This window comes from Oxyura jamaicensis, chromosome 5, assembly GCF_011077185.1.
Source record: "Oxyura jamaicensis isolate SHBP4307 breed ruddy duck chromosome 5, BPBGC_Ojam_1.0, whole genome shotgun sequence".
NCBI classification, from domain to species: Eukaryota; Metazoa; Chordata; class Aves; order Anseriformes; family Anatidae; genus Oxyura; species Oxyura jamaicensis.
This window is the reverse complement of record NC_048897.1, coordinates 9,889,999-9,912,533: the sequence shown is the minus strand read 5'-3', so window position 1 is coordinate 9,912,533 and position 22,535 is coordinate 9,889,999. Positions and strand designations below refer to the sequence as shown.

At 42.8% G+C, this 22,535-nt stretch overlaps 1 protein-coding gene across 1 annotated transcript; it reads right to left on the bottom strand.

The window, feature by feature from the left end:
• Positions 1-16,008: 16,008 nt before the first annotated feature.
• On the bottom strand, positions 16,009-21,433 carry CFL2 (cofilin 2). The gene is made up of 4 exons (XM_035327583.1): positions 21,339-21,433; positions 19,854-20,161; positions 19,661-19,737; positions 16,009-19,569 (listed from the first exon to the last, which is right to left on the bottom strand). The coding sequence occupies exons 1-4, from the start codon at positions 21,339-21,341 to the stop codon at positions 19,457-19,459; spliced, it is 501 nt and encodes a 166-aa protein (XP_035183474.1). The 5' UTR covers positions 21,342-21,433; the 3' UTR covers positions 16,009-19,456.
• Positions 21,434-22,535: the final 1,102 nt, after the last annotated feature.

The following is a 22,535-nucleotide window of genomic DNA, read 5'->3' as shown; positions in this document are numbered from 1 at the left end:
TTTTGTTTGTGTTTTATTTTTGTTTGGTTTTGGTGGCAGAGCACAAAGTTATATTTAAAAAAAAAAAAAAAAAAAAAAAAAAAAAAAAAAAAAGATTTACCTTTTATTTCTGTGGAAAACTAGAGCTTTTAAGTTTAATGTTTTCAGAAGATTAAGGGTGAAAGAAAAAAGGGTTTCAAAATCTTATTATAAAACCATTCTAAAAAGCACAATTATCAGTAGAGGCTTTCTATCTATTAGAGAGATGGATCATTTTGCAGCAAAAAATATGATCAAACTGGTTATATTACTTTATAAACACAAAGAGGATGTGAGCTGTAGGATTAAAAAAACAGAGAGGAAAAAATACATATAATATTCTAGAAAAGATAATGAAATACAGCTTAGTACAGTCTGTGCCTAGTAACTTCTAGCCATCCTGAATAATAATTTCCATCAGAAAAAAAATAAATAAATAATCTGTTTCTCGGTGTGGAATAGACTTCTGTGTATTCCAAAGCATAATGGGGCCATATGCAAATAATAAAAATGTGTGGGTTTTTCTTTAGACTGCAGGGATCCTGAAAAGGCTCACTGTGCAGTTTTAAAAATCCTCTCCTCCTTGTGCCAGGTGCTGACTATATGTATGCATATACATTATAATGCAATTCAGCACACTTCTTCCCTAGGAAAGATTTTTTTTCCTTTTTTTTTTTTTTTTTTTTCTGTTTTTAAAATTCATTTGCATGGCATTATAGACACATTCTGTCTTTGTACTTGTCTGCTATGAATGACTTATTACTCATATACAACTACACCGATGCAGAACGTTGCACTCATCTAAAGCCTCATCTTTCACCTGTGCCATGAACTAATACCAAGAAGCTGTAAGGGGAAGAATATATTATCCAGTAAACAGAGGTTAAAAGTACTTATCCTGAGCCCTGAACCTTCTGAAGGTCTTTTTCTTCTTTGTATTGCATACTGTTATTAACCTAATCATCACTCTTTTATCAGAGTTTATATTTTATACATAAAATTATGGACTGAACAGACTTTCAACTACTTAATCTGGATTTAAAGCCACTGATCTCAGCTATTTTCCTAAACTCCGGTCCTTTTTCCTTTTTTAAAACAGTTGAAACACAGAGAATATTCTGCAGCAATCCTTTTTTCTCACTCTTCTCCTACCAAATATGTATTTCTGTAAGAAAAAGCCAGAATTTCTGTCCTCACGTTTGGTCCAGACTAAGCATTTTACTTGCTCTTCATACTGGCACAACAATAGTAATAATAATAGTAATAATAACAGTAATAATAATAGCAATAATAATAGTAGTAGGAATAATAATAACATTTATTATTATTAACAGATCCAGAAAACCTTTTATAACAACAAAAACAACAGCATTTATTATTATTAACAGAACCAGGAAACCTTTTATGTTGACATCAGCACTGAAACCAGATTCTCTTCCCATGTAGCATCTCGGGGTTTTAATTTCAGAGCAAGTTTTAATTCCTGGATTGTGGAGGGCAATATGAATGCTTTGAGGTACCAAAAGTGAGGTTGCAGTGAGTAACTGCAATGATAGGAGCAGTATGGGGGACTTCTCTGAAGCAGTTTTATCACTACTTTCACATGAGATGTTGATGAACCTAAGGTTCATCACAACCAGAAGGCCATTTACAGTAGTGCTTTCATCAGGGCTAGCAGTGATGATTCTTGTCAGGGCTAGGGATTAGTAAAGCAGATTCAAAAACCCCAGTATAAATAAGGCCTTGTTGATAAGTGTTACCAAAAAGGATAAAAAGCAGCTTAGCTAACACTGACCTCATGCACGTCATCACTCAAAGGCCAACTCTGCCCCAGCGGGGCAGCACCAGGCTGGGGGACAAAGCAGCTCTTGTCATGTCTTGTCATTGGTACAATAATGGATATCAGGAAGGACTTCACAATGCCGCTTATTTTGCCAGAACAGATTGAATGACACTTTCTGCCTAATTCAGCAGATACCTATTTTTGGTGACTATTGGTCATTATTCTTTGACTTTTGCTCCCTCTTTTCTTATTTTCTTTTCTCCTAATACTTTTTTCCTTTATTTTTTTATCATTTACTATTTTTCCTTCCTAATCTCTCATTCCCATTTCAACCTGTCTCTTTATTTCTCTTTGTTAGACTTTGTCTTTCTGTTCCCATTTTCCTTCAGTCTTGCCTGAAGGCAACTGTCTGTTCTCTCCAGCTGATCACAGAATGACACCTCTCCCCTCACTCCCAAGCCTTTAGGTCCTCTCTGTAATCAGTCCCAGCTCATTCTGGTTTTGCCTCTTTTCTTTCTCTCAGTCTTGTATTCAGTCCTCTGTTCTCCTAATGTATTACTCATTGGTTTCTGGCTCGCTTGGATGTCATTGTTGCCCTCTTTGATGCCTGGCAGGTAGCCAAATGCTTCCGAGTTCTCCCCTGAAAACCTGGGGTACCTCTTAGCACGTCCTATGAATGCCAGGAGTATTAGAGCATCACTTGGAGCACAAGAGAATGAATGTTACGACCTCTAACCCGTTCTACTGGGCACAACATTCACAAGCTTGCCAAAATAATAACTCGGTGTCATTTGTCTTCCTACATGTATCAGGTGAGCCTTATCTGGCTAGCATTTCTGACCAAAGAGATCTCACTCAAAACAATGGAAGATAAGCCAAGGGGGGGTAAAAATAAATAAATAAATAAATAAATAATTATTTCTAATAAATGTTTTACCAGAGAAAATGCTGTGTTTACTAGGTTCCATCAACCAGCATTAAAACAGCAATTAGGAGAGGCATTATATAATGGCCAAGGGCAGCTCTTCAAACATTGTAATGTCTGACTCAAAAGCACAGCTGCTTCCATCTCCAGGTGAATCTTTTGTGACACTTGTTTTAGAGCACGTGCACGTAGGTGCAGCCACCCTAAGATACATCCTTGTGTTTCATCCACAGTCTCAAATGCCTGCTTGCCCAGTGATCCAGACAAAGTAATATCTGTGCTGCATCCAAATGTGTTCCTTTCCATATGTTGTCATCACAGGCCTTAGAACCGACTTGAGGATTATTCAGGAAAAAAATAAATAAATAAAAAATCAGGCCGCATAGACGTTGGCCAGCCAACCGTATCACCCTGTGTGTTTCCTTTTCCTGACTTCACAGCAATGCAGATGCTTGTTAGTTTTAAATCACGCTGGATAGCCAGCTGCAATAAAAGGCGTGGGTTAAGCTGCAGCCGCACAGAGCACTCACTCACTGTTAGGCTTTGCTGCAGTTTTACTTCCAGCTGTCTGCTTTTGAGTTAACATCCCCCGAGACTGCTTGATTTGACTGACGGTGCAGAACAGCCGGGATGGATGTGCAGGGTGACCGTAACTGCTGCACTGAATAACTGACTCCCAGTGTGGCCAGCAGCAACTCAGCCGCTGCCTGTGCTTCCAGACAGGCCAGCTCCACCTGACTCATCGAACCGTCTCTCTGGGTCTGGAGATGAACGCGACGCAGTCACTGAGTGTGGCTGGGAGAAAGCCAGAGTTAACATCTGAGGCCGTTCTGCTGCAGGAGGGGATGTCACGGCGCCCCGAGCCCCTGCGGCCTGTGCTGTCCCAGCGCTGCCGGGGTGCAGCCACAGGGCATGGAGGAGGGAGCCGAGCCAAGAGGGCGGCAGCCATGTCCCTGTGGTGAGGGTTAGAGGGGGACTCTTTCCCCTCCCTTCCTACTGTGCCTCTTCTGAGGCCCAAAAATACCTTGCACTTCCCGCTGCTTAACCTGCCCTTGGCTTACAGGTGCAGCTGCACCTCACGCCAGCCTCTGGCTCCTGCAAAACAAGTTAAAATATGTGTGGCATGGTGTGTTAGAGAGGCATGGTGGCATTCACTGATGGACAGGCCCTGCCATACAGATTGTACACAGGCACCGAGTCTGTCACAGTGTCCATTTGGCTTGGATAGTTCTCATTACCACGGAGGTCTGCAAAAAGCATAGAGACAACAGAATCACATGTCTATCAGCCTCCAGCCAGCACAACTGGATGGTGTTGACCAGGCCAAGCTGTAACCTGGAATGATGGCTAACGGGATACACCAAAATTTCTTCCATCAGGGCAGTATTTGACTCCATGCAAACGGCAGGGGCTCAGTGTCCTGCTTACATTTGACCTGCAAAATGGAACTACAAAGGAAACTAATCATCTTTATTTTTGAGATTTATTTCAGGCAGGTTACCCACGTGAGTAAGATAGTCAGGAATATACTTCCTTCCTCACAGCTCTTCTGCTAGTGCAAAACAATGTTTTTTTCCATTAAAGTCAGTGGAGCTTTGCTGATTACATGAAGTCAGGATCATTGTGTCCAATTTATTGGCTCTAGTCATTAGATAATACTCTACAATGGGACATCTTTTACTGCAGCTTCTTTATATAGAGCACAAAGGACCCACACAATTTCACTTCATTACATTTTGCTTTAGTCCCACCTTCTCCAAAAAATCCTTTTGTTATTTCTCACTTGAGGGGGCAGCTATGACTAAGTGGCGGAACAAAACCTTCAGATTTACCAGACCTGCAGTGCAGCTCATTTCCCACCATTTAAGGCAATGCTATTCTTGGAATTTGCACTTTGAATTGTCCCCACCCAGAGGATAGGTGCTTTAGGACAAAGGTAGGCACCAGAGTAAGTCCCAGTTACTGACCAAAGACTGAAAGCTTTAGGTTAATTTTTTCCTTTCATAGCTCATAGAAAAAAAGATTCTCTCTGCTCTATGTCTTATTTCACACCTCTGCATAACCTCTCAAGTGTAGCACTGAAGACAGAGGAACTCCAGAAATACGTGCTGACAATGGATCACCCCTCCAGCCTGGGCTGACCTTTCTTAGCTTTGGACTTTAAGTAATCCTGTCTCCTAGCCATATTGTCACAAAATCAGCTCTGAGACACATACAACAAAGACTTCTGCTTAATCATGACTACTTTACAATAGGATGTACACGGATTTCAGCTCTACAAAACACCCCAGTGTGCTGGAGTGGTACAATACTGTATCAAATCTTGCAACCACAACAAAATTGAGTTAAACCAAGTCGGTTGTGGAACAAGCCTACAGGAAAGTACAGCAAAAGTTGTCATATTGGTGATTCATTTGGTGGTACTCTTCCCTCTGTGAGGTTTCTGAACCAATGCCCTAGGTACAGGGGACTCTGACTTCCAGATGAATCATAAAATGTCTTGGCTGCCTGAGATGTGGTTGTGTGTGACATGCATAATCTCTATGATGAGCTAAGGCAAATAGAGCAAGTAAGGTTTGGTTAGGTTCAGTAAGGCTCCTTGTTAAATTTACACAACATCGTCAGCTCCAGTCCCCTCCTAGGGCTCCAGCAGTTTTTCTAAACCCCCTTCTCCTGTGTCACCTGCAGTTCACATCTGGTTCTGAATCTAAAACACACCAAAACCAAACATCACAGGTTTGTCTGAAGTGCTGCCAGCAATCGATTCATGTTGGCCTACAAGGCTACCACGTAGGGCTCCTCAGGAAGATAACTGCATGCCCCACAGTTGACAGTTGGCTAAATGATGCTTATAGAACTGGTGAATGCCCACAGTAAAGTTTATAGCTCTCTCACTGTTTTCATATTTCCCTTCTATTATATATATTTGAGAAACCCTGTATTGAATTTATCAATAAAATATTAGAAAAATGCTTAATTTGTTCTAAGTTTTACACATTTTTAGTACTAAATATCTGGGGGCTTCATTTATTAAAAACAAGATACTGATTGCATAATGTAAAATTTTAGATATATTCAAGAGAGGGAATAAGAGGACTAGGAACTGCAAAAGTATGTAGGTCTGAGATGAATAATGACCAGGATTTGGACACATTTGGAAGGAATAAAAGATAAAGAGGGGTATAGAAATGGGAGAAAAATACCCACTTATTGATAAATTATAGATGTAGAATTGATAAATTATAGATGTAGATTATGTATTAATTTGTTAGATTTATTTGACAATACAATTGCCTGTTCTTTACAAAGATGGACACTATACGTCATCTTGCTGGACTTCCTGAATGCGTTTTGTCTAACGCAGCATGGGAGAGCAGTAATTAACGTGAAAATCAAGACTAACATATGAACTGTAAAGTGTACAAGAGACTAACTGGAGAGACATATTCTGTCAAGAGAAAGGGGAATGAATTCTTAACGGAGTTTCCTAGATTCACTCTGGGAACAATCTTATTTAATCTTCTCATTAATGACCTTGGCACAAAAAATAGAAAGTAAATGAGCTAATGAAATCTGCTGACAACACATAGCTGGAAGATACTACTGATACAGAGAAGAACTGAAATATCATGCAGGAAGACCTGCATGACCTTGAAGGACTGCAATAACAGAAATAAGATGAAATTTTACAGTAAATAGTGCAAAGTTATGATCTTTGGGTTGGAATTAAAATAAGGCTTCAGAGTATGAAAGCATGGTTCTGGCACACCCTCTCTATTGCAGTAGTAGAAAGAAAAATCTAAGTTTAAGGTCAACTTGCTATATTTGGGGAAAAAAAAAAGAAAAACAAAACCAAAAAAAGAAGGGGCAGGGAGTGAGGGAGCAATATGACTTCAGAGTGGGTAATAGCAGGTGGTTGGAAAGAAAACCACGCTGGGTGGCATCAGGTTCTCCGCTCCCTGTCAGCCCAATGTACCACAGAAAAACAACATGCAAATTTTCATATGCACTGTATGGAGGCCATACCTTTACCATCTCTGCTCACTGCAGGTTTGGAGAGATGTGGTCAGAGTCCTGCAGACATTTCAGGTGCTGTGGTACCTCATATGGCCAGAACACAGCCAGGAAAGTCTGTCTTCCTTTGGCCATGTCAGTTTAATGCTTCAGCAAGGCACAAGACCAAAGAATCCTCATGTGGCAAGAAGTGACCAGAACAGCTTTGGCCTGTTCAATAAATCCATTCTGTAAGCCGTGGCAAAATAGGTGGTGCTGTCTTTGCAGCAGGAATTGATTCTTACAGGGTTAGCTTACAGGGACTCCTCTCCCACTTCCTGGACCATGAGTTTGTGGAAGCACTTCCTGGGCACCTCATCTCTGGAGCTTAGGCTGAGAAAAACACATTCACTTCTGATCAAAGGCAATGATCAAAAGATGATTTCTGGAGGGAGTAAATTAAACACACTATGATGATGTGCCAAAAATAAAGAATTATTCTGACAACTGAACCTGATTCTTCAAAAAACTCACCAGGCTTATTAACAAGAAGTACTACACAGACAATTAACGTGAGTAGGGCATGTATTAGATGTGGAGATGTTTATGTTATATTTAGTGAGAGCTGAACCTACAAAGTGAGATGGATGCGATGTCACATCACCACCATGATGATACGGACATCACCGTGTCTGAGTTCTAGATGCCTGCTCCCTAGTCACTATGCCAATACAAAACATCTGTACAATTCTGGTTCAGAGCCAGGCAAACCAGAACCTAGCCACCAAACGGTGCCCTTCAAGATGTGAAGTTCTGCTGTGCTCAGTGTGAGGGTGACTGCGCTGAAGTAAGTTGGGAGGGTGAGTGAGGCTTGTACCTCAGCGCTGTCAAAGGATGAGTCTCGGCCATCAGGCCAGGCTGACACACAGCAGTACGGGTGAGCCCCCTAACTTGCAAGCCAAAGAGAAACAGGAGGATGGAGATCTGCTTAGGGCATGAACATGTGAATTAGAACTGCTTCTAGTTGACACAGAGGTGAATTCAGGCTGCTTCCATAATGGGTGGATTTCTACCTTTTTGTCCTATGTTTTTTTTGTATAAAAACCAGAGGGAACTCAGCTATTTTGTAATTAATATGGCAACAAGACCGGGCTGTGCAATGTTTGTGCTGCATCCTGTGCTGTCATTGAGTGCTGGTCACGTGTAAAGTACCCTTACAGCACGGGGCCACCTGGGAGACTTGGACAGGGGGTGCCCAGCTCCAGGCTCACAGATGGGCTGTGGTGTAAGAATTGATTTCTGAACTTAACTTCACAAAAATGAGGTGGGCTTTTGTGCACATACAGAACACAAGCAGACAGAACATGGATACTGATCCAAAAAAGTCATAACAGGCGTAAGTGGCCGCATGACTACAACATTTAGCGTTTCATGTCATGCATTTAAGAAGTGGACACTGCTAGATTAAATTAATAACACATATTCAGAACAACCTTTTGTTTAAAATAATGATGGCTGCATTTTTTCTTTATATTGAGACCACCACATTTCAGTCTGGAATACGCTATCTTTGTTGTCTAAAACTACAAATCTGTGACACATGCCCTGAAACGTATAATGCTGGCACATTATTAGTCTTCACCTGCTGTACACCCGGAGCATTTCCCTGCTGCCTGCACCATACTGTACTGTTCTAATGATCCCAGGCACTAACAAACTTGCAATAAACACTTCTAACTTCCACTGATTTTAATGGGAATTACCCCTGGTTATGGCTGGATTACATCAAACTGGACAAAAAAAAACAACGTCATATACACTCAGCACACGTGCACCGACTGAATTTCACATACATATCGATGACCTCTTTTACCTATTACTCTTGTTTTCTAGCTATTCTGTAGTGAACATGTAATTTACTTCTCTGCTCCGTACACCACTAGATACAGTTCATCTGGAAAGCCGTCAGAAAGCTGAAGCTGGACAAAATTTGTCCCACAAGGAAACTGAATGAACAACAACAAAAAAAAAAACAAACAAACAAAAAAAACCTATCAAGAAACGCTGGCCCTTGAATACTGAAAGCTATGTGACGTGCTACCCATGGAGCATGCCTAGGAAGACTGTGGCATGGCAAGGCTCCCAGCCTCTGCAATGCTCGTAGTCAGCACTTCAGAATCTGAGGAATTTGGTTAATTCATATCACTGATCTTCATGGGGGAAGGGTGGCCAGAATGCTGTTAGAAGTGGTGAAAAGAGGAAGCTCGAGCTGGCATCAGGCATGCACATCTGATATAGTGCACCTCCAAGTTGCACCTTTAAGTTAAACAGAAGAAGTCTTTATGTGTCTTCTGCAGCGTTATCAGCAGCGGAGGTTTGATGAGCTGGACTTTGCCACTGCTCTATCAGCTCAACAGGAGCCAGACTACTACAGAACCAAGCATGTGCTTGTTGAGAAGCTGAGATGCAAGCTGCTCAATCATCCGGCTCTCCAGACTCTTACCTGAGACTTGCCAGGCAGCGACATGCATGAGTATGTCAGAACTACATGTGTCACGATCGACAGACCCAAACATCCGCTACTTTTGGTCTGAGTTAAACATATTGTGGATATATATGAAAGCTGTGTAATAGACAAAGTGTCCAATTCTTGCTGGAAGAGCTGGATTACTGTACAAGATATACTTAGTACCCCAGCATTCAGCACAACACACAGGAGCACAGTGCCTGCCCGGAGCACAAAGCGTCGCTCTGCCAGAGTCAGCCTGCATACAATGTCCTGAGCGGATTGAGGCAACTCCCAGAAACATCGGAGACATTTCAGGCTTTGTCCCTGCCCAAAAAACAAGCAAAGCCCTAACCTTTCCAGAGTAAGTGAGCAGTGTAAATTCCTAAACTCACTGCATGGTGCGGTGGGGATAAGCACCAGCAGAAACGAGGGGGAGCACACAGCCTGGATTCTGCAGAAAGCCTCTTCTCATCGGACACGTGTCATTAACTTGCCTTTGCTATGTTGTCGAACAGCACCCTCAGATGGCCCTACTTCATATAATCTCTTCACTTTTTTCCCTTTTCTTTTTAAGATCAAGAGAAGGAAATAAACCCTCCCTGTACTGCTGCCTGTCTCTAGTGCTTGTGACTGCACAGAAAAATGTGAGATGAATTAAGCATAAGGCAAGGTTTCAGAAAAGGAAGTGGATGAAAACCCTTAAATATATTATGTTAATATAACCTCTGATTATACAGAAAGCTACTTCATGATTTTTTGAACTTCATTTTTTTTTCCTGAACATGTAAGTTTGGTAATATGGCCTGTCATCCTTGTGACAGTTTTCTATATATTTTATGAAACAGATTTCCTTGGTTTGACTATGAGCATTTACCAATGAGCCATGCAATTGACTCTCAGGTTTCTGTGTTGATATACAGTTTATTTCACACAGTTTCTACACTTCAGTATTCAACATACCATAAATTCATGCATCCGTAGCATCTCCGCACACATAGCGCTCTTGTGAAAGCTAACAGCTGAAACCAAAAGTTTTAATGACTGCAAGATAGGACAGGTTAGGCTTCTGGCACCGAGAAAAGTATAACATAACCCAATACAATGGTTCACTATCTAAATGATCAAGCCTGGATTTGCAAGTTAAACCCTGTGAGCAGAGTGGGACTCTTCAGTTGTCATGAGAAGTTATTCCAAATTGTTTGCCAGTTTGGTAAACTGCAGATGAGTTACTCCTTGAACAATTTCTTCAGAAGTATAAGACTACATGTTTTTAACAGGAGAAACCAGCGAACAGATCGAAGTGGGATTTTTTCCTGTTTGCTATATGCTTCTGATAAAGACGAGAGCACAGCAAGAAACTGAGGGAGCGGGACCAGAGGAGAGCCACAGCTAGCAGGGAACAAAACGGGTGGTGAAGAGAACGGATAAAGCTGAGGTAACTGAGACAAATGGAGGGCTGGAGTGGGGAAGCGGGTGAGCAATCTCTGCATGTAGGCCAGAGGGGGGGGAAAGCCTGGGAGGAGAAGGGACAATGAAGCCAGTCAAAGGGAGGGACTCAGTTTTGTCGTTTTCCTCTTTAAGGAAATGAAAGACACAAGTGAAACACACACCTGTTCAAAGTGGGGACAAAATGCTGCTGTCTAGCAAAATGACAGATTCTGATCTGAGAGTATTTCCTATTCCTTTTGCATACAGCATGACTTGTAACTTTAATAGCATTAAATTCACTTAACCTCCATGGTCACAGATACTATAGCCTCATAACACCCTTCCTATGCACGCTTTCACGCTGTGCCTGAGAGATGGAAAAGCAAACTTGATATCATTATACCAATTCCCTAAAATAGAGCAAGTGAAATTGTTGTTTCTAAAACCAACGTTCACTTTAATTTTCAGCTGCTTAAAAGATGCCGAAAAGCTATACCTCCACTAGATATATATTTTTCTTTTTTAAACACGATAATATCAAAACATTCATCACAGGCATAAATATTCTATTCTATATCTATCTGGGGAGTTCCAAGTTATAACAACGGAAAAGGATCTCAGAGCAATTTCATAAGGCAGTTAGAATATTCATCTCTTACAAACGCTGGCACAAGGTTGATGAGATGGTCTATGATTATTTCAGGATTAAGTGCTTCAATAATAATCTCATTCCCACTGAACACTCTCAAACACTCTCAGCAAACCCATTTTTCCCTTTTCCTTAATTGCAATCCTATCCCTACAGAAAGAAATAGCTCCATAAAAATGGGTCAAGCAAACGGTTTACTATTTCCTACAGTAAACTGCACAATTTCATGTTGTTCTGCTCCCAGTTTGTTGAATAGGAAGAACAGATTTTGGTTTATAAAAGTCTGCAGGAACTGCTCCAGTTGACACACATGAGCCAGAGACTCACCATTCTCTCTTGCTTTGTGTGCGTATTTATTTCCAAAATGTCCATACAAGGATGCTAAGAAATACAATACTTGGCCTATATAATTTTCTTTATCCCACAGACCAATTGTTTTAATTGACTTTAATGTTAAAGAACTGCAATTCATACCCTAAAAATCCTTATTTGCAGCATCTTATACTTAAAGCATTAAAACCTCACAAACACTTCAGCTGCTATGTCTGTGCATAGTAGAAAGGACTCATTGCGAGCCAGCACAGTCTCTCTTTTTGGTGGAACTGGGGAGATGACATCCACATACAGAGAAAATTAAAAAGCAAACAAACAAAAATCGCAATAATAATGAAAATGAACAAACAAATAAAAAGATACCTTAAAATGTCTGGCCAAGTAATTTTTAATGCACAAACCTAAAAGTATATTATTCCATTTCCTGGATATCAATTAGTGAACATTTGAAAAATAAAGTAACTTAAAGTGAGATTCTGAATTGCTATTAGTGTTACATATATTTTTATATTTAACATTAAAAATTATTATTAGTGTCATTATTTATGCAGGGGATGACTGCAGATAAACACAGAACCATGTGCTTCTTGACTCTGGTGTGTGCAAAACTTACTGGCAATATCTCAGCCTCGCAGTTCACTACGAGCAGCAACAGCAAGAGAAGCCCAAGTGTTCTTGAGGATGCGCTGAGCTGTCAGTCAGCCTGACTTGTCAAGCAGGGTAGTTCAGCACTGTAAGATTCCTGAAAGAAAAGTCTGAAGTAGACATAGCCCTGTGGTGTTACAAAGGTGCTGCAGTGAGAGAGCACAGTGCTAGCTGCTCATACTGGCACCCCAGGTCTTTTCTGGAGTCTACCAAGACAGGTGCAGGGTTCAGGTTTGACAAGATAACATTTTGTATCTGCTAAAACAGCCACAGTATCTGAAAACAATTATGGCGACCACATTCCAGTGCTGTATTTTGGCCTTATGCTGTTTAATAGCATGATAATACATTTTCCTCGCTTCCAGCAATCATGAAAAAGGAAAATCCATAGCTGAAATAGATGACTGCAATGCCAGAAGAAAAAGCTGTAACTGCAGTCCGCCCGTTCTATTCAGAATGAAAAATGACATGAAATGGTTTAGACATTGATACCCTTGGAACCTCAGGACATACAACGTATCCGGCTATGCAAGGAAGCAAAATAAACTGCTCTGACCTGAACGCTCCAACACTTCTCCAACAGCATCCTGAAGATCAGTAGCAGATGGTCAGGGGGAGCCCACTGGATGATAGCTTGACTTTTGAGTCCTCCTGGCAAAACGGAGACCAGGCTACAGAATTAAGATTGTTTTAACTTTATTACTTATTTTGACAACGATGACTTTGAAATGTTGTTTGTGCTGCGCTGTGAACATTATGTTGACAACACTGAACTCCAGGCAGTTGAGAATGTAATGGAGTTGAAGTGACTGAATTAAAATAATAATGATACCAAAGCAATGACTAGAATTATTGAAAGGTCATATATCTAAATATAGCTTGTTCTGAAGATACGTCCAACTATTGCACCTGTCAAAGTAAATCTATGAAACTGGCTACAATCAAAGCCAGGTGTTTTTGTCAGAACAGGTAAAAAAAGAGAAAGCGTTTATCCCTGTGACTGTGGTAGCTGTTCCACTCAGCCTTACCGGTGAGCAAGGCACAGGCGTTCAGCTAGCTGGTGAAGTCTTTACCCTAGGAAAATTAAGACATTCTATTCAGCTTCCACACATTTTCTGGGCTGGGCTGTTGCACGCAAACCTGAAGGGGCTGACATCACCACCAGAGCAACCCAACAGTGGCAGGCAGGAAGAGATGCGTTCAGTGGCCACGTAGGCTAATGCCATGCATTTGTTTCCTATGGGTGTTCTACAAGATGCCTTTCTGCTTTAGTCACACTGAATAAATATTGGTGAGGAATTCTGGCTACTTGGAAAGAGAGTTCTGGGAAATGATTTTCGAGTATGGATGCAAAGAAATAATGCCACATTGCAAAGGGAACTCACAAATGCAAAAGAACAAAAGCTTCAGGTGACAGATTCTGCATCAGTCAATGATGAGCTAAAATCCTGCTACTGCTTCATAAAAGAATTTATGCAGGCAGTGAACTCTGGGGACTGGGAAGTGCTTCATGGCTAAGTCATGCTTAAATAACAGGGCTAGAGACCCAAAAATATGATCATAAATTACATTTGTCACTTGCAGTCACCTCATTAAGAACTATACCAGTTCATCTTAATGCCCAGAGTCATAGCTTAATCATGGTCTTTGCTATAATCAACAAAACACGTTTTTAAAGGACTGCTCCAAGGCACTGTAGTGTGCACCGCCTGTACAGTACCACAAACCAAAAGCCTCGTTTCAGCACGGCTCTGTGTTTGTAGGACTAAAGCACATTTTGATACAGAGCTGTATGTTCACATTTCATGGTTTAAAAGCATTGAGACAGTGCAGACTGTGGCATCAGTATATTCCAGTACAGCAAACAATAACATAAGCTCAGTCTTTACAGTTGAAAGCCTATGCTGAAATTAAAAGGAAAAAAAAAAATCCTCTGCTGTAATGTTTTTTTTTTTCCTTAGATATAGAGGTCTCCATGAAAAACTGCTAGTTCGAAGCCTTCCTCTGCTTCTCTGCACCTTGCTTGCTACATGCACATTCAATTTTCTGTTGAAACAGCTAAAATGGAAGAAAAGCTTAGCTCTCGCATTAGCCTTAATAGAAGGTCATACATGAAAGCAGTGCTGCCACTAAGAGGAAGCAGACACAAATAAGGCTCTCTAAACTGGTTTTCAAAATCACATCTCTTTTTCAAGCCAATGTATACCCTGCAGCTGCGCTCACCAGAGAGTAACTGATGCTTTTAACTTTCTGCATAATAGAAAAGCTTTGGAGTAGCATAATATTACAGCATTTTGTTTTTCTAAATCAGATCTGTACAATCACAAACAAGAGAGGGAAAAATAGACACTAAAAGGTACAAGTGGAGATTGTCCGTAAAGCTTTACAGAAGATGGTGGGCAGATGGTAGGGATTTGCAGTGACACAGCTGTTTTTAAAAATAAAGAGGTGGAAGACGAGGCATGATTACAGCTACACACACATTCCTAAGCCTGTTCACACAAGAATAAAAATTAAGCTGCCAGTGGGAAACAGTTTGCACATTTCTTTCCTTATCATTTGAATTGACATTAAGAAACTTTTAAAAACAATCAGCACCTTCAAGTTCCTTCTCCCATCATTAGCTTTCTAAGTACCCATGAAACGAAGCTGACAACAGGAACACTAACCCACAATGAGATACTAAAAGGGCAGCCTCAAAATTACTTTTACTGTCTCCAAATAGCACATTTTTGCCATAAACCTTTCAGTACAAAAAGACAGGTGTAACATCAAATAACCACTGTAAATGATGTTAACCATTTGAATTTCCTTGCTGTCAAAGGCTCTAATTTTTCACGTATTTTTTCAGATGTTATCAGTAGATTGCACAGATGGGCAATGCAATGAACAGTAGTATGTATGGGGGTTACTGTAAATTTAAGAGCATAGGGGTGAGGTAGGAAAATGTCCAGATTCAGTAGGGTATCAAACAGTGGATATGAATATAGCAAAAATGGAAGATTTTTGACCTAAGCAGTAATTTGTATAAAAAGACTGTTTCATGAAAGACCTTGCATTTATTTTTAATATGTATTTTCTTACATCCCCGCCTTTACACAATCACACAAAGTTTGTGTTAGGTAAATAGTAAAAAAGATTGCTAATCCAGTGTGAAAGCATGTCTTCACCAGGTAATCTGATGAAGCTACTTCTTGACTAGTTATTGATCTCTGTGCAGAGGATTAACTCTCTCAGCTCCATTGAAGCTGTTCCTAGATCTAGGAAATGTTAACACTAGATACCACTGGAACCAAACGGGCAATCTTTTGATCACTTCCCGCATACTTCAGTCACCTTTCCCACATTTCAGCAGCTCACTTTCTTCAAAGTATTAAAAAAGACTTGTCAGCATAGACAGACTTCTTTCCACCTTCGAAACAAACAAAAAACAACAAAAAGCTAATTTTCTGAAGGTATTAACTGGGATCCAACACAGGAAGAAGATTATCCAGCATCTACCCACTAAATACTTTACACCTACCTCCAGAGCTACCGATGCTGGCTTTTGCTGGGTATTGTACTGAATGAGCTGCAGCAGAAACCCTTCACAAAAATGCTTCACTCCATGCATTTACTCCACAACACGTCCTTTTGTTTTGTTTGAACTGCTCCCGATCCAAAGGCAAGAGCAAACTGATTAGCGTAGGTGCTGCCTAGCACACAAAACTCACTCAACATCTGAAGACATTTAAATTAATTTTATTTATACCAGGTTTTCAAATTCAGAAATATTTGAAAGAAATTCAATACTTAAAGACAGGTGCTACATTGATGATCTTTCATCCATCATTAGTGCCATGTTTTCACTCTACAGTCATTAACTCTCCACCACAAACTAAGGGGAAATTACAAAGTTTATGAAAATAGGCAGACATGAAAATTTGGTTTATACTGGAATTGGTGTAAGAGAGTAAAGCTAATCACCAGATTGTGGCAATTTGATTGCTGCTGTTTTCCGTTACTGGTTCTGAGCAGAAAAAGACTCTTCCATTTGGAGAAATTGACACCCTGGGTTTTAACCAAACATAGCCCAGATCTGTTTAGTGATCCGACTAGGAATGATTCTTTCACTGAAGTCCTTGTAAGTTTAAACTTTGCATCTCCAAAATTGCCACAACCACAAACCTCACCTAGTCACCCTCGTTTTGGACTTAATTGCCCTTTTCAGAGAAATCAAGCCTGTATGCCTATACCTCTTCCAGGATTTACCAAATCAAACAAAACAACTGCTGGTTTTGAAGTATTTCTTAGAAGAAGAAGGTCATTTCTGCACATGCTGCTCTCATGGAAATTGCATTTAACATTTCTTTATCAATAAAGTAACTGAAGCCAAGATACCCAAAAGTCGTACACAGAGGATATTCAACTTGAGAGGATTTTCCTCCACTTCTAGATCACAATGAGGCCCTCACCATTTTGCATAATGACAGAAAACAACAGCTGACAACCCATTTTGGAACAGATGCCAGCTGTCTCTCATTTGTTTTATAATTTGAACAGTAACAGTTCTGTAGCACTTTATTGTTGCTTTAAAAAATAATAATAATAATAAAGCCATGTGAATTGGACCTCACATCAGTCAATCATTTCAAGAACAAACTGAAAGCAAGCTGATCCTTTCTGATCCAAAACCTGTTTTGGTAGGAGTTCTGAATCTTACATAAATACAGTTTGTGCTTCAATTTTGTATCTACTTGGACTGAGTGCATATACAACAAAGCTAGTTTAAAAAAAAAAAAAAAAAGGTAACTTTTAATATTCAACTTAGAAGCCACAGACACCTTTCCAGACTGTTTGCAGCAGAGACAAACATTAAATTTAAACACAGTACTGCTTAAAAAAAAAAAAAAAAAAAATTAGTGTCTAAAATGAGATTCAAATGCTTTATTAAAATTTAACGTTTTCAGATTTGGCTTTTTTTCTAAAGAAACCATTTATACCTTGTGAAAATCAGTTAAAAGATTATTTTTCATTATACTGAACTCAAGTCAAACATAAAGCACAAAGTAGATCTTTACATTAAACTGGGCTTTGCACACAACATGAATGATCAGAAATAGACTATTTTGAGGAATAAAAAGTTGTTTTTTCTTTTTCTTATATATAGACAACATGCATACCATCAGTTACTTCTCAACCTTAAAAGATACCTGAAAGGAGAGTTTTATAGAACAAAACCAAGACTCATTGATACACTTAGTAAGTCAGTGGTCATCATGCCTTTTTAGTTAAATTCTGGTAAAGTTTAGTCTACATAGAACAGCCAACACAATGAGGTGTGCAAGTCATGGGGATAGCTAGAAGCCTGAAATAAAGTCTTAAAGTTCTACAGGACAAGAAAGCCTAAACACAGTACCATTAAGTTATTTAAAATAAAAAATAAAAATAAAAAATGACGACTCTCTGCCTCATCGTTGAAAAAAGAGCTATGAACTGAAAATAAAAGGCAAATATTTAAAAGCTCGACAGTTCTACTCCACCAACTTTTTAAAATAAGGTAATGATAAAGAGCATTCCTTCTAGCAGCATGTACATTTCAGCTGTGACTGGCTGCCTAACAGAGTGCCTTTATGCATACCAGTAGAATCATGTCCAGTTTTGCCATTTGTGGATAACGATGACAAGATACAAAAGCATGTGTTTGCCATAAATAGCTCTGGCTAAGGGAGGATTGCTCACACAGAGCAGATCAAATTCTCTATAAGGAGAGCATTATCTGGCCCTCAGCCAAAACATGTCCCCAGTGCAAGCCTCGGTAGTGGCAAACACTTTCCAGTTCTATTTACATAGAAGTTAACAGTTCATCTAGGGTATTTCTTGTACCGAGTCAGCGTTAACACTTAAGAAACAAAAAAATACCGATTCGTATGCTGCGTATCGCATAGCTGTCACGGCACATCATCCTACCGACAGACAGAGAGCAGTTAAGATTTCACGTACGGTTTTGCTCTGACTTGTAGAACTTTAAGAACATTCAGGTACGGAACACGCTGCGGGGTTTATTACTTGGTATTTCTCAGTTCCTGACACAAGCGGTTCGTGGAGCTAATGGTCTCTAGTAGCTTCTGGAACGGTAAACTAGGAACAGGTCCTTCACCGAGTGATCGGAATAGAGCCACAAAGTATAGTAAAGCAGTGCCTAAACCATGATTAGGAATGAAAAAATTGCATTATTTATGATGAGATTAATGATTGTTTAACTTTACAATACTTTCCACAGAAGTTAAGTTATTTGAAATATGCTTAAATTAAACATACTTAAAAACTGTATTTTCCAATGAAAACAAGGCAACATTCTGTAATAAGCCACAAGTTTTATTGCAACGTGGCCAGTTTTTGATCTCAAAAACAATGTTCCATTTAAGGCTCTTTTTAATACAGAAATTGCCATCATGACTGATGTTTTACAAAACTTTAGTGTTTCAAGACTCACATGGTAAACAGATAACTTCTACTCCTGATCAGTAGTGTACATTCAATGGAAAACAAAAGGCATCGTAACAGCTACTTCATTTATAAAGATATGCATGTAACAGGAATGAAACTGAGGTACTACAATAATTTGATGACACAGTTACAGCAACTTAATTGGCATTCCTTTGGGGGGGAGGGGCGGGTCAAACATATTACAAAAAAGTGCTTTAAATGCATAGTGTTGTGTGCTGCCATGTCACAAAAATAGGCTTGTCAAGGCAGGTGAGGTGTATGAATGCACAAGAGCCTCATGGAACTGCAATCAAGTGCAACTGTAAGTAATACTGTATAGAGTCTACCATCCGACCAGTGGACAATACTTTCAAGGCATTCAATTAGCTTACCCTTTGCTGTCTGCTAGACTATTCACATTAACTATCACATTCATTGTACATGTTGCAAGGAATGCATGCAACGTCAGTTTTGGCTAAGAGTGTGACGTGAAAGCATTCCTTGGATCCTACATAAAACTACCAGGATTAAACAGTCTAATGGCAATCACTGGTAGACTGCTTAACAATGACATCTCCTTCAGGGTCATTAGGGAAGGGACTTATTTTTTGAGGAGGGAAGGGGAAAGGGAGTCTAATACTATTCCAATTGAACGAGCTGCAGAAATGGAAGCTCCTTAGATCCAGATGGCACTTGTCTGTCTTTTTATAAGGGTTTTCCTTCAAGTGAAACTACCACGTTGCCTCCCAATTTCTCTCCAAGTGTTGAACGGTCCTTAATATCATCCAAACCATTTACTTGCCACTCATGTTTAATACCTGAAAGACAGATGGACAACAGGGTGTTTGTGAGAACCTCAGCCTCTAAACAGCATTGCAGCTAACGACCGAAACATTTTTAGGCCCATACCTGTAAATTTCTTTTTAATGGCATCTTTAGAGCTTGCGTAGATCATCTTGCTTTTTAAAGGCGCACTTTCAGGAGCCCTTTAAAGAGAAGAGAAAAGAAAAAAAAAAAAAACACCAACAACAAAACAGTTATTCAAACACCCAGTGTTAAGTCACAAAATTCAATTTTAACTACAAGCTTTGCTTCTACACACCAGAATATAAATACCAGGTCTTCTTTCTTAGATTCCTTTGTCTCGTATGTGGCATCATACAAAGCGTATCGGCAATCATTCAGTGGTAGCAACTTCACAAAGGCTGTGTAGGGGTCCTCCACGGTATCTCCAATGTCACCAACCAGTATCTGCTTTGACTCCTCTACAATTATTTGTTTTTTGTCATCACTTAAGCAGAAGAGAACGGCTTTCTTTCTTTTTTTAATCTCTTCTGGGGTTGAAGATTTCCTTACTTTCATGTCATTAAAAACCTTTATGACTTCATCGTTCACTGTTACTCCAGAAGCCTGTAAAATGAGATCAAAGGAATAATTTAAACATCAAAAATTAACACTCTCTAAGCAAGGCGACAGCCCACAGCGCTACCTAAGGAAGCCCACCCCTGCAAGCACGAGAATACTACGCTCAACCTGAGCACACTACGAGTTCAGTCATCTTCGTAGGACCGCTGCAGAAGACACAAGCGAGGCAAATTCTGCATGCCTGGCATCTTCAACTTTAATCCCGCACAGCGCCTTACGCACACAGCTCGGCGTACAGCTGTCCTGCTGCAGCAGCTCCCCGCTACCTGACCGTGCGCTTGGCCGCTCGGGGGGCAGGGGGGAGCGGGGGGGAGGCAGCTGCACACGGCAGTTTGCAGTTTGGGGCTGGGGTGGGTGGGTTTTTTTGTCCTCCCCGATGGAACAAACGCGACGGCAGCAGCGCATATCCCGCACCGTCATGCCTCTCGTTTTGTGGAGTGATGTAAGGCTCCACGAGCAGCAGAAATGTTTTCTGCATTGTGTCAGCCTTGACACCGCGCGTTGAAACCTCCCCGCTTCCATCCCGCGCGGCCAGCGTTAGCCGACCTCCCCCCTTCCTCCCTTCATCGGCAAACACCGGCCGCAATCCCTGCGGCTCCCCTCGCGCTGCCGAGCCCAAAGCCAGCCCCCTAAGAGCCAGCGAGCTTGCAACAAAACGCTCAGCCCCAAGCCCGGCCCCAGCCCCAAGCCCCCCGGCGCGCCGCGGCCCGGCCGGGCAGGTGCGGGCGGCGCCGGGAGCGGCGGCTTTGTCCCGGGGGGGCCGGGGCCGCTCCCCCCGCTTTGTTCGCGGCGGCAGAGAGGGAAAGAAGGAGGAAGGGAGGGAAGGAGGGAGGGAGGCAGGGCCGCCCGCCCGCTCCACGGCCGGCACCGGAGCCCCCCGGGCCGAGCGGGGCCCCCCGCCCGGAGCCCCCTCCCCGTCCCGCCGCCGCCGGCCGTCGCCCGCCGCGGTGCCGCTCCCCCCGGCCCTGCCTTCCCCCCGCACCGGGCTAAAATTAGACTAAAATGGCCGCCGGAGGCCGCGGGCCCCGAGCAGCGCCGCGCCGGGCCTGCTCAGCCCCTCGCCCCGCCGCGCCGCGCCGCCCCCGGAGCCGCCCTCCCGACCTCCTTCCTCCCTTCCCTTCCTTCCCTTCCCTTCCTCCCTTCCCTCCCCGCCCGCCCTCACCATGGCGCCGGGCGGCGGTGCGGCGGCGGCTGCCTGCGGTGCGGGGCTGCTGCGCGCCGGGGAGCGGAGCGGAGCGGAGGGGAGCGGAGCGCGGCGCTGCGCCGGGGGCCGGGCGGGCGAACGGGGACTCGGCCGGGCGGGGATGAGCCGCGGCGGCCGGGGAGGGCCCGTCACATGCGCAGCGCCGCCACCACGTGCCGCTGCCACACCAGCGCCCCGCCCGCACCGCCCCGATGGCGGCACGGAGCGGCCCTGCCCGCGGCCCGTCCCCGCGCCCCTTATCGCGGCCGCCGCCCTGCGCCGCGTCCAGCCGCAGCCGCGCCGCCTGGCAGCGGGACAGCGCCTCCTGGCAGCGCCGGCGCGGCCCCCGGAGCAGCCGGCCGCCGATACGGCTGCGGCGTGAGGCGCAGCGCGGGCAGATACCGGGGTGGCTTCCAGGAAAGCGGGGAGGGGACGGGCAGGGCTCCCGTGCGGGACGGGGCGGGCTCCGGGGGTCCCTTCCCGCGGCACCCAGCGCAGACCGTGCCGGCTGCGGCACAGCGAGAGGACGAGGGGGCGGCCGGGGCCCGCTGCGGCCGATAGCCGCGAGCTGCCGGGCAGTGTGTGTGAGCGGCCGGCCCGGCAGCCCTCCCCACAACGCCCGTATTGCGTCAGGTGGGGGGGATTCTTTCCCCTTTCCCCACTGCTCCATGCCATCCTGTTAGCCCGGTAAGCCGCTGTATTCCCAGGTCACATCCTGCCCTCCCTGGTTGCAGGATTCAGGATGGAATTGCATCCGTCAAGGTTCAAAATTGGGCCCTTCGGCCTTGAAGCCGCTAGCGTGGAGCTATGTTACCACGTGGAGCTATGTTACCACGCCAGCGTCCTGCATCCGTGTGCTCAGGAGTCCCTGCCGCCCCCGAGCTGAAGGCCAGGAGCCTGTTACAGGCAGCTTCCTCCCAGCTGAGGGCCACAGGGCTGCTCACACTGCCCGCACACCTGCCAGCAACATCGCATCCAGGGATGGGGGCCCGGACTGCGTATTTGCATTGGAAAAGTTGCCCATGAGACAGCTCAGTCTCCAACTATGATACATGCTGCTTTGCATTTAAACAAGTAATGAGGATAGGTGAAAAATTATTAGGTGAGTTAATAGCACAAATCCTAAACTGGGTAACTCTCCAGACAGTTTTATGGTTGACTTCAACCAACCTAAGT